Source organism: Hemicordylus capensis, chromosome 3 (genome assembly GCF_027244095.1).
Source record: "Hemicordylus capensis ecotype Gifberg chromosome 3, rHemCap1.1.pri, whole genome shotgun sequence".
NCBI lineage: Eukaryota > Metazoa > Chordata > Lepidosauria > Squamata > Cordylidae > Hemicordylus > Hemicordylus capensis.
The window spans coordinates 132,629,446-132,642,292 of NC_069659.1; the positions used below are offsets into that span (position 1 = coordinate 132,629,446).

Sequence of the window (12,847 nt, forward strand, 5' to 3'; positions counted from 1 at the left end):
TACTTGAAATGTGCAGAAGCATGCTATTTGATGCAGGACTGGAGAAAAAGTACTGGGGAGAAGCTATTGACAGCAACTTATCTACAAAATAATTACCTTCTAAAACCATAGATTAACTCATTTTGAATTCTGGAATGGAAGAAAATCCAGTTTAAAGGACATCAAAGTGTTTGGATGTAAAGCGTACACGTACATCTCCAAGGAGCAGAGGAGATAACTGGACTGTAGAAGTGAGGAAGGAATTTTTGTGGGATATGAATCGGACAGTGAAAATTATGGAATACTCGACCCTGCTACTGCCTCTATCAAGTTGTACAGTGTTGCTTACTTTGAGAACCAGGAATCTAATGTCAATACAATGTCTAATTTTGACAGTTTTTCCAACAGGTGAAGAAGCTGAACAGAAACTACAATGTCGAATTAAATAAATAATCATCAATGTTGCAGAGAGATCTGATCAAGAAGGGGTGACTGAACCACAAATAGGATTAATAAAGGGATTCCACATAAAAGAGTCTCTTGAGGCAAAAGAGGAATAAATACCTGAATCTATAGATTGGCATAAAATAAAAGGAATATCTGATTCAGATATACATAAGTGGATTCAGGCTGCTAAGGAAGAGATTGGTTCACTTCGTAAGAATAAGACATGGACACTTGTAAGTTACCAGAAAACAGAAAGGCTGTAGAATGCAAATAGGTGTTTACAAGAGTTTCCTTTTTCACTATACTTAATGGTAAACTACAGAAAAGTATATACGGACTAAAACAAGCAGCCAGAGCTTGGAATGGAAAATTAAGTCAATTGCTTCAGAAAGGAAGATTTAGATAGAGAAAAGCTGATCCTTGTCAGTGCACAAGAAAGAGAGATGGAAGATGGGCATACATGATTATATATGTAGATGATCTGATTGTTTGTCATCAGGATAAGAAAGATTATGATGAGATAGTGAAGAATTTAAATAAAGAAGTAGAAATTAAAGATTTGGCTGAAATATCTTGGGATGCAAATAAAAAGGTGAGATGATGCAAGTTTTACACTCAAACAGAGGCAAAAGATAATAGACTTAAATGAGTGTCTTGGTTTAACAGAGGCAAATGAGATGAGTTCTCCAATGAAATGGGCTTCCTAAAGAGAAAGAATCCAATGAATCTCTGGAAAGCAATGAAAACTACAGAATGTGAATTGGAAAGTTGCTGTTCATTACAACTGTATTATGTCCTGATATTGCAGCAGAAGTTTGAATATTGTGTAGGAAAATGAATTCATCAACAAGGACGGACTGGATTGCACATAAAAGATTACACTTAAAGGGCACAGCAGATATGCAGTTAGTATCACCAGCATGTCAGCAACACAAATTAGTAGGATACATGAATGCCAACTGGACAGAAGACAGAGGTGACAGAAAGTCAACTAGTGGCACTGTATTTTTCTACTGAGAAGGAACAATCTCATGGTTCAGCAAGGAACAGTCTATTGTGAATTTATCTTCAACTGAAGCCGAGTATATATTCATGGCACAAGCTTTTCAAGAGGTTATTTGGTTGCATAAACTTCTAGAAGCTTTTGGAGCAGGTGCATTGAAGCCTACTATGATCTATAGTATAATGTATAGGCCCATCTGGTGGTATAATGTATAGTGGGCCACATCTTTTGGGCCACTGTGAGAGACAGGATACTGGACTAGATAGGCCTCGGGTCTGATCCAGCAGGGCTGTTCTTATGTGAAAAGGTTACACAGAAAATTATATCAAATGATGTGAAATATTTTGTAAGAGAATTACAAGATAAACATATTATTGATATAAAATATAGTGCTTCAGAAGAAATGGTTGCAGACACACTGACAAAACCATTAACCAGAGAACAGTTTCAAAATCTGTGGATGACAATTTGGTTTATAAATTAAGGAACAAGACAATGAGAAGGGTTGGGAGGGACTTGTGTATATATATATATATATATACACATTGTCTTTGTTCTTGCCACTGATGTATTATATGTTTATCTGTGTATAGGCTTGTGGTAGATTTTAGAATGTTCATGTCAATCAGCAATTCTGTATTTCTTCAGTTTCATCAGTTTGTATTTCTTACTCTATGCTTGGGACTTATTTTTCTGTTAGGATGATCTTTCTCTCAGAATAGGGCTGTTTATAGTTTGGTAATAGTTAAGTAATAAACCTTAGCAACTTTGTTCAATAAACATAACAAGCCTCAGTTTCTGCTCTGTTATACTCCCCTACATACTCTTCTGCCAAATGAGGCATGGGCAGAATGGTAAGTATCCAACTTGTAGTGAGAGCTCCCAGGCATGGAATGTTTAGGTGTCCTGGTCTGGCTACTGAAAACCAGCTGTTGTTGAGTGGCAGATTTATTGGCAGCGTTCTGTCCATTCCAAAAGGGATGCTGTTTCCTAACATCCTTGTCTCATGACCTGAAGGGGAACCTGAATGAACAAAAGGACTGATTGGATGTTTCATTTGATCTCCGATTCTCCTTGCAGAAGGTAGGTAGGACTTCCCTTTTATCCTTTGTCTCAATGAGGATGTCTTTAAGAGCCTCATCTCTGAATAATTTTGATCCAATGTAAGGTAGAGATGACAAGTTAGTCCGTGAGGTAACATTCCTTCTGCCAGTGTTTTAACCATAAGCTGCGCCTAGCCACCACTGTGGCAGCTGTGGAGCATGAGGCAAAGCTAATGGAGTCTAAAGTGGCATCTGCATAAAGGATTTTTAACAGTGTCTGTATGAAACATGTTGGATCAGCAGGAATATACTGAATTAGTTTATCCACCCTTAAGAGGGAAGCCCTGGCTATGATCAATGCAGCAGCTGATCAACAAACTACTAAAATGATGCCTCATGCGCTCTTCTGAGTGCTGCTTCAGTTCTCTTATCTGAAGGATTTCTGAGTGAGCTATCCCCATCTTTGGGGAGCATAACCCCCAAAGAGAAGAACCACCATTGGAGCATGGCGGCGGGGTGTGTGTGTCTTTGAGAAGTTCCATTGCCTCCTGAGGTAAATTATAAAAGTTACTAGCTATGAAGATGCTGGGTTTTCTATTTGAAGCTGGGGCTAGCTATTTCTGCTTTACTGTGTCACTGAAACATTGCTGAAAGGGAATATTATTGTCCTTGGGTTTTAATTTTGGTCCTAGGAGGATGTTTTTCCTCCTGAGAAGGAAGTATCTGTAACCCCATCACTTCCCCTCAATTTGGCTCGTGTTCTGTGCAGGTGGGCTCTGGGGTTGATGTGAGCACTTTGGTTGAATTGGGACCAGCACTGAGAGCTCACAAGGCTAAGCTTAGGCCTGTATCTGGGATTGTCATTTTGAAGGAGACTGCAGTGTGAACTTTAGCTCTGCTGAACCAAAGTAACTGAATGAAATTGTTTATTCTGTGTTCAAAGGTTGACAGAGGGGGGAAGCTTGCCCATCTCTGCTCTAAAATGTGTCTATGCATTGTGCTATGCCAAGGGTAATCATGAGACTCAGCTTGAAATTGAAAATGTTAAGAGTAATCACTTTTAGAAGGCCTTAGGAAGCAATACATAGATAACTGTACCTGCATATTTTAGGGGTACATCAGATACACACAATTAATTGCTGAAATTCTGTGCATCTTATCTTACTAACACTTTCTTGGGACCAGAAAGGCCCCTTAAGTCTGCTTTAGGCAGACCAGAGGCCTTTCACTCTGGACAGAGATAGGGATGTTTTGAGAACATCAGAAGGAAACAGTTCTGTCTGATTCAGTAAACAAGTGTCAGAGAAACGACCTGGACACCAGGCTCTTTGACTAAATATGGCCAGAAAAGATCCAGTGGAAAGAGGGGCTATTGACACTTGACTAGAGACATGAAGAAAATGTTGTCTGTCTCTCTGATAGGAGATATGGATAATGAACCTGGAAAAAGGTATAAAAGGACACACACACTAAAGACCCAACTCAACCCACCCACAACCAACCAACCAGGGAGCATGAGGGAAGACACTCCATGGGAGGAGTAGCGTGTAACTCCTGTCCTGTGAAGGCAGCCCTTGAGGAATTCCGTCTTGATTGATTGGAAGTGGCTCTGGGCTTTGGGGATCAGAGACTTCCATTCAATAGCCTATCACCCTGCCAGAGCCATCTGAGGGGTGGAAGCCTTCTGTGCACTTGAGCTTCACATTCTTGGGTTCCACATCTGGATGTCTGCAGGACCCGGTAATTATGCTTCTCGAACCGCACCTGCAGCCTATGGCCCAGCCTCTTTTAACTAACATCTCTGCTCAATTCCTCCTCTATCTTCCCTCTCCCTCCTTCCTCTACTCTCTAGCAAGCCTCTGTCTCTTCCCCAGCCTTGGACTGTCAGCTCTTCTGTGATTCAGCTCACTCACACTCCCCTTCTCTCACTTGAAACCTGAACTGGCATCCTCTCCTCCTCCTTTTTCTCTTCATCCACCCTTTCTCTCTCTGGCTGCTTACAGCCTCTCTTTCTTTTCACTTGCACTTAAGTTTTGAATTGTTTTGTCTTAGTTAAGAACAGCTGCAAGATAACCCCCCCCCCAATTTAATAGTGAGTGAGAGAAAATAATTTTAGCTGCTACTGAATTATTTACACTACACTGGGAAACTGATTTGAGTGGCATCTCTTCCGCTCCCCAATCCTGGACTGCACATGACCTCAACAAGGACAAGGAGTTTAGCCTCCATTGGCTAGTTGGGAAGGGCTTTGTGCGCTCTCCCCCTTGCAAGGAGGGTGGTACAGCCTGTTCACAAAAGGGTCTCTGTGAGTGCTGTGATGTCTGTGGCCCAGTTTTTTTGGCTGACACAGCTGCAGTTACATCAGAAGGCCTTGAAGGGGCAGGTGAGTCAGGTGCCTCCCTGGTGAGACCCAGGGTTCTGAGGAAGCAGCAGAAGCCGATGTACCGGTTACCCCACTGCAGGCAGGAGCTGGTGTAAGGTGAAGCGTCAAGGCACTTGTTCTGGCATCAGGCCTCACAGCCTAAAGGCAGGAGGCCCCAAATCCCTCTTCAGGATCAGCAGCATCCGAGCCATTAAGAGACAACAAAGACCTAATGGTATTAAACGTGCTGAGAGAATTTTGAGGCAGGGAAACTCTCTTTTCCTTTGGGACAAGAATGTTCCTGATCTTTGGAGCCAGGTGTCAAAGCTGTCAAAGGCACAAGTTGGAGAGTGTGGAAGAAAAAGGGGCGGGGGGGGGAAGCCTCTAGAGGAGGAGTTGTTTTAAGATTAATTAACTGAGTAAAAGAGTGAAATTAGAGAAAGGGAGAGAGCAAGAGGGTTTGCATTAGCATGGGCGTATAGAAAGGTCTTAGACTGGCAAGGAGAAGGACTGCCTCTGGAGCTGGACACACAGAAAGAACTGGGTTGGGTTCTCCTTTCCAGGCTCTTAAAGCTTCTAGCTCATTTGCATAGTCCTGCCTCTGGAGCACATAGGAAGGAGATGTCCTTATACAGCAGCAGAGAACTACTCTTTTGCTACCCGAGCAAAATGTAAAGTTATCTATGCAATACAATCAGTGATAATAAATGGTGGTTTGTGGTTTTTTTTTAAAGAACAGTTTTCCTACAGGGAATGAATTTCAAGGAATTTTATGTGGTCCATTTTCCCCCTATATCTATCCATCCACACACAAAGAATAACTGCCATTTGCTTTACTGACCTTCCTTACATTCTTCTTCTGAATTCTTTATAGACTTTGGAACTTGCAGAAAATCAATAATAGAATTTGATCCACCAGGCAAGAATCCAGATTGTACTGATGACTGAGGGGAAATTGCTGACGTTTTATTACTAGGAACTAGCTGATGTACTTGAATTCCAACCTAAAAAGTAACAAAAAAAGTCATGTTATTTCTAAAGAAAATGGTTTCTACCAGAATGGTAGAAACAATTTTCAAGAAACACTCTGTAGTTATGATGGCAATTAAAGGTAACAATGGAAAGTTCACAAAGTGGAGGTGATGGTACTATGAAATCTTTATTAGAAAAAAATGACAGTTACCAGCAGTTGTCTTTGGGATCTTACTTGAGAGTAGACTCTTTTCTATAAAGAAAAGCTCCCTGTCTCTCAAATCTTTTAAATTGCACATTTTAAATAAACCAGAGCACAATTCTTGAACTGCTGTGACCTATTTTAATTTGTAATTTTGTATGTTTGTATTGCAAATCTTGAGGGCAGGTTTTTTTTTGGGGGGGGGAGTTACAGGAGTTGTTGATATTGTACTATTGTACATATATGGTACTATTTCCATCTTGAACTCTTTGCATGCATATTCTTAGTTCATTGATAATATAACTTTTTTCATTATCAGTTAGGTACTTACTGTTTGTTTTTTAGGATTCTATCTTGTTTTTGATACCTACCCCCTTTCTTTTCTCCAGGTTAAATGAGTGAACATACACTTGTGCAGAAGAGGAACACATGAAAAAAGTTTTGACGTTCCAGTGATTTAAAAAAACTCACCCCTCTCATATCGGATATATTCAATTTCATTGTGTGAAACATATTTAAAATCTCTTTCCCAATCACTTTGGCACTGTCTGTTGCATGGTCAAGAGTCACAGTCCTGCAAAGAATACACATTTTAAAATGCACCAAGATTTCAATTTTTGTCAGTACAAAATACATTTAAACTATATGCTATATGATGGAACTTTTGGGAGGGGTGATTTTCAACAGAAAAGCCATGTGAGCTAACACATAAATAGCCCTTCCCCCATCTGCTGCTCTTCTGCAACCATTTTCCTCACATCGCCCAAATCTACTTTGTGTAGGGCGAACTCTCATTTTTTAAATTTCCAGACAGAGGCTGCATGGCCATCTTTCAGGGATGCTGTAGCAGTTTCCTGCACTGTGCTGGGGGTTAGACTGAAAGACCTTCCAACTCTAAATTTTTATTATTCTTCCTTGTACCCTCTGTAGGGTTCCTGACCCATGTGTGAAAGGGTTAACATGCACCTGGAACTCTGCTGGGGTATGGGGTGCATACACAAGGTAGAAACTGTTTGGGAAGGGAAGTTGCAGGAAAAACATGAAAAATGACCCCTTAAACTCACTGGCTTTTCTGCTGAAAATATGCTCCAAAATTGCTTTTCCTATAAAAAGGAGCTGTTGGGTTTTTGTCCGAAGAATAAGTGCTAATTTTGAAGAGCAAGACATCTAGCCATAGAAGTATGAATGGTGTCTAGGGGTTTCTTGCCCTTTTATTTCCCAAAAGACTGATCATGACCCCTACATTTCAGACTCAAGGCAGTTCTGGTTTGCAATGCAGAGGGGGAAGGGAAAGGCTGCCCTTCAGAATAAGCTCTATTGCACATTTGCAAGGAATATCTGGATAGGAAGCTACGTTTACTGATGGGGGGGGAGGGAACCGGTTGCTTACCTGTAACCAATGATCTGGTAGTGATTAGTTACAGTCATAATAATGGGTTCTGCGTCTGCACAAGACCATTTGGGCAGAATTGACTAGCTCCTCAAAGCACGTAGCCCCACCCCCTGCACATGGTATACTTGCTTAGTTTGGGAGGGCTAGCGTTTTCTCCTCAGTTCCTGAAGGACCAACATTTGGATGCAGTCACTGTATGGAACCAGTCTACAGTCCAAAAAAGTAAGTAGTAATACATGTCTTATTAACATACGAGTTGTCACTTGGCATACTGCAACGGGGCTGGCGGGAGGGTCTTATGACTGCAATGGGTCACTACCAGATCATTGGTTACAGGTAAGCAACCTGTTTATCTGGATCATGATCCGTTGCAGCCATAAGAATGGGTGACTAATGAGCCATCAGTGTGGAGGCAGGTGAAGTATGCTATGGTAATACTCTTTTGAGCACACGCCTCCTGAAATTCACTTCAGCTGCATTGCGAAGGTCCAAGACGTAATGAATGATGAAAGTATGCCCTAATAGGCAGGTAGAGGTTACTGAGCGCTTTCAAGAATTTCATGGAGTGAGAAGACTGTCATGGTGTGAGAAGACTGTCCTCCCATCCCATCCAGGATGTCAGGCCAATACTGGAGCCAGGTAAACCTTGACAGAAACATTGGCCAACTTTTGTTGTTTCAAGATGGTAAGGTACATGAGTCCCTGGCAAGAAGTGGCGGAGTATGGCTGGAAACCATGCCTCTGTGCGTACAGCTAAAATCTCTTCCACCTGCTGTTGTAATTGACTTGAGTGGATACTTTATGTTCGTTAAGGAGGATAACATTTAAGAGCCTGACTCCAGGCAGTCAGGTTGAGAGTCTTGAGGTTGGGATGATTAAGTCTTCTGTTCTCTTGGGTCAGAAGATTTTTGTGTTGAGGTAGATGCCTGTGGCGACCCCTCGACAGTCTGAGTGCCTGTTGAAACCATAGCTGTCGAGGCCACCACAGAGCAATCAATATACACTTTGCACCTTCCTGCAAGATCTTGGCTAAGACCCTGTTCAGCAGAGGGTAGGGCGGAAAGATGTACAAAAACTTCTGATCCCAATGGAATTGGAATGCATCCCCCCTGGAGTTGAGGCTGACACCAGCCCTCACGCTATACTGGGGGCACGTCTTGTTGGTTGCTGTGGCGAACAAGTCGCTCTCTGGAGTGCCCCAAGCCTGGATAATTGGTTGAAGATATGCTAAGTTAATCTCCCACTTGTGCTGACTGAGGAGAAGTTGTGATCTGCTGAGGTGATCCGCCAGAGTGTTGCACACACCTTTGATGTGGATGGCGGTCAGTATCATTTGTTGGGCAATGGCAGGCTCAGCAATCACAGGGAGCGGGAGACAGTCCCTCTTTGTCGATAAAGATATACAATTGTCATGGTGTTGTCTAGGTTGAGCTGCACAACCTTGCCTGCAAGTGACAGTTGAAAAGACTTGAGGGCCTGGAACACTGCCAGCAGTTCCAGAAAGTTGGCCTATTTTGTCCACCAATGGAGCGACAGCAGGATAGGGCCTGGAATTGTCAACCACATCTGGGCACTGTGCAGGTTGGATCTGAAGACTGACAGAAACCAAAGTTGCAGATGGCACAGACGTAGTCTGGCGAAGAGAATGGTCGAATTGCATGAGGCTCAGCAACTTCTGTTTTTCGTGCGCCTTCTGTATGTGCCACTCCAGATAGGTAGATATCAGGTCTCTGATCCACAGGAAATGGTCCATGGGAAGAAAAGCATGCTGTGCGTCTGCATCGAGTATGGATCCAATGTAATGCGCTTTACCAGCAGAAGCTTGGACTTTTCCCAGTTAACCTGGATGCCCAGGTCCTCCAGAAGGCGCAGCACCGGCATGACATGCAAAGATAACTGATGATCCATGCTTCCCGTCAGGAGCCAGTCATTTAGTTATGGAAACAGGACTATCCCTTGCGACCAAAGATGTGCTACAATTAAGGCCATTTATTATTTATTTTACATATTTTTATAATGCCCCAAACTTACATCTCTGGGCGGTTTACAACAAAAACAGAAAGTTAAAACATAAGAATTTAAAACCTTAAAACAATATTTTAAAATGAAGTTAAACCTATTAAAATGGATGCCATGAACTTGGTAGACACCCGGTGTGCCGTTGCCAGTCGGAACAGGAGAATGTTGTATTGGAAAATGTGGTGACACACCGTGAAGCGAAGGTACTGTCTGATTATGTTGGATCCCAATATGAAAATACACATCCCATAGATCCAACGTCATGAACCACTCCTCCCCGTGGAGGAAAGGAAAGATGCTTTGTAATGTTATCGTGTGAAATTTGTGTGTGTCTACATGATGATTTAATTGTTGGAGATCCATAATTGGTCATAGGCCGCCATCCCTCTTCGGGACCTGGAAGTTGCAAGAGAAAAACCCCCACCACTGATCTGTCCACCAATACCGCCCCTTTGTCCAAGAGAGATTGAACTTCTTCCATCAGAAGAGGGGAAGCTGGAGTAAACTTGATGCTGCTGAAGGATGGCTGGGACAAGAATTCTATCAAGTAGCCCATGTGGACTATCTGGAGGACCCAATGGTCTGATGTTATGTTGCGCCATGCTGAGGCATGATTTGCCAGCCTGATGTTGGGGGCGGCTATGATGAAAGGTAGGAGCGGAGTTGATGTGAGAGACTCTTGAACTATAGGAATCGGTGGACTGTCCTAGAAATCAAAGATGCTGCTTGCCAGCATCGGAGGTTTTGGGACGAGAGTTCTAGGTGACCCTCATCTTCTGGTTATAAGGCTTTCTGTTAAAACGCTGATATGGTTTACTGATTGTCTATCTATAAGTTTGTCTCCAGCCAAACTGGTGGTATTTGGAAGTGTTAGGCTGTGAAGAGGTTGAGAAGGTCCGTGCTGTAAACTTGGACTTAACGGATTCCATGGTGGTATCCGTAGTCTCACAGAAGAGACCTTTCCTATCAAAGGGTAGATTTTCCATACGATCCTTCATATCCGGTTGAAGTGCAGTGGCACAAAGCCAAGCGTGCCTTTGTAACATGATGGCAGTAGTCACTGTGCAAGTCTCAGTCTCTACCAAGTGCTTAGCATTGCTGAGCTGTTGCCTGGTCAGGAAAGTAATCTTAGAATAGGTATCAATTTTCGCAAGGAATTCTTTTGGGGAAAGATAGGTTTGTTTCTGATGCAACTCATCCCAAAGGGAGTGGGTATATTTCGCAAAACAGACTGTGTAATTAGCAATCTTTATCCCTAGGCATGAGGTCGAGTAAATCTTTGGACCCAAAGTGTCCAATTTACGACCCTCTTTATCCCCAGGCGTAGTATAACACCTGCTGGTCTTGGATGATGAGGCACAGTCCACTGCAGCAGAGTTGGGCAAAGGGAGTTTCAGTAAGAAGTCATCATCATCCTCCTGGATTCTGTATAGGTTTTCTAAATGTTTGGAGGTGCAAGCGGAAGTTTGAAGAGTTGCCTAAGCTGACTTCAGAGCTGTGGAAATAACTGGCAGATGCACTGGTTGAGTCAGGGCAGCCGAAGCGAAAAACTTGTAGACGGGGCTGTCCACATTTTGAGCTGTTTTCTTCAGCAGCAAACCCAGGGCAGAGGCCATCGCCAAAATTTGCTTATGATAAGAACACATCTCATTAGAAGCCACGTTATCGCCTGGCACCACCTTAACAGGGGGATCGTCAGGATGCTCTGAAGATTCTGTCTTGCTGGAAGTTGAATCAGACTCATAATCATCTGTCAAAATGACAGTACGAGGTCCCGAAGGGTTAGAATCCTTGTTCCTAGGCACTGTCTGCATCGTAGCAGAAGTGGAAAGCATAACCATTTGTGTAGGTTGTGACTTCTGAGGACATGGTCTTGGCATATCAAGAGTTTGTGTTTCAGTAAATGTCAAGACAGGACGCTTAGATATCAAGGAGTCCGGTTCCGTCCTTGGAGTAGTAATCTGTGTTGATATTGAGATACTTGTCGAGGTTAGAATAGGCAGAGGCGTGACTAGCGTCGACATCGAGACCATGACAGGTCTCAGCAACTCAGGTGGAGGAGTCATCTGCATAGCAGTAGGGACCATCAACAATGAGGATTGGTGGGTTTTCCAGATGTAATCCTGATAGTCAGAGGGGAGCCTCGAGGGACTACACTCGGCCCAGGAGATTCACCCCCTGCCAATGTTTGAGTTAAGCCTTGAGTGGCCAGTCAGTAGGCACTTTCCATGGGTGTGGACATTTTTGTGCTTGAAAAGGTTGAAACGCTGATGGTGTCGAGTGGGCGGAAATTAGAGCCCAAGATGGCAAAGCTTCCAGAGTTTCAGTATCAAGAAAGTTGTGCTTTCATCATCAGTGTCGAGACCTTGGCTTAAAAATCCGTAAAAGGTCGAGGCCAACGGGGTGCTCTTGGTGGAATCCAGCATGTGGAGCAGATGTTGTGAGGTCCCTCGCTCTAGATCAAGTTCAGTATCGTTGGCTTCCAATTAGAAAGCAACTGGAGAAGTTGTAGCCCGAAGGAGACACTGGGAACAGAGTTTTAACGGCTGGCGATAGTGTTTGTGCTGGAGTCACAGCATGTGAAAGAGAGTGTTCACAGCCTCGAGCAGTCGGTATCGAAGTCGAAAAGCATTGGTGTTGTGGATGGACGTTAAGCCATCAAAGAGGGGAGCATCACCAAGTCCAGTGCTGAAGGATGAGGCCGGGATGCACTCGAGAGATTGCAGGGCTGTCTGTGAAGGGGTTTTTTGTGAAGTGGTAGAACGGTCACGATCAGTCTTGGAGCCTTTGTCATGGAGCTTATTGGAGGGTGGTTCTCCATCGGCATTGGCAGCCCAATGCCAGGACTTATGCCATTTTTGGTGACTTGAAGTGGAAGGCGGCTTCGGAGTCTTAAAGGTTGTAGACAGGGATGTTGAGGCAGGGACCATCAAGGTTTTAGACTGCATCGGGGCAGGTCCTGACGTCGATGTCGACATCGACATCGATCCTGTCGGCCTCAATACTGTACCTGATGTCGAGGGCAAGGGGTTGTCCTCGGGGGACTCTAGAATCGGCGTCCCAGAGTGCAGATCATCATCGTATAATGCAGCCCACAAACCAAGTGCCCTATTTTTTCTTGTTTGGTGGGAAAAGGTGAGACAAATTTTACAAGTAGAAGTTTTATGGCCCTCTCAGAGACATAAACAGAACTTGTGGTAGTCCACTGAGGGAAGTTTAGAATTACAGCGGACACAACGCTTGAATGTTTTATTTTTCTCCATAATAATAATAGGCACACACAGAAACTGATACTCACATTAAGAGAGATCTGAGCGGAGAGCAATAAGACATTCCGAAGTCGATAGCCGAAAGTCCTGTAGATCGTTAAACCAAGTTGAAATCGTAAAGTGCAAGAATAGTCAGGTCCGTTCCGAGGTCAAAACAA

At 43.4% G+C, this 12,847-nt stretch overlaps 1 protein-coding gene across 5 annotated transcripts in view; it reads right to left on the minus strand.

Annotated features, from left to right (window-relative positions):
* REV1 (REV1 DNA directed polymerase) overlaps positions 1–12,847 on the minus strand; it is a 113,055-nt gene that overhangs the window by 25,788 nt on the left and 74,420 nt on the right. For all 5 annotated transcript variants that reach the window (XM_053306207.1, XM_053306209.1, XM_053306205.1 and 2 more), the window contains 2 exons: positions 6,480–6,582; positions 5,676–5,838 (listed from right to left, as the gene is read on the minus strand). In XM_053306207.1, coding sequence (XP_053162182.1) covers positions 5,676–5,838; positions 6,480–6,582 — 266 coding nt within the window. The remainder of the gene's footprint in view (positions 1–5,675; positions 5,839–6,479; positions 6,583–12,847) is intronic.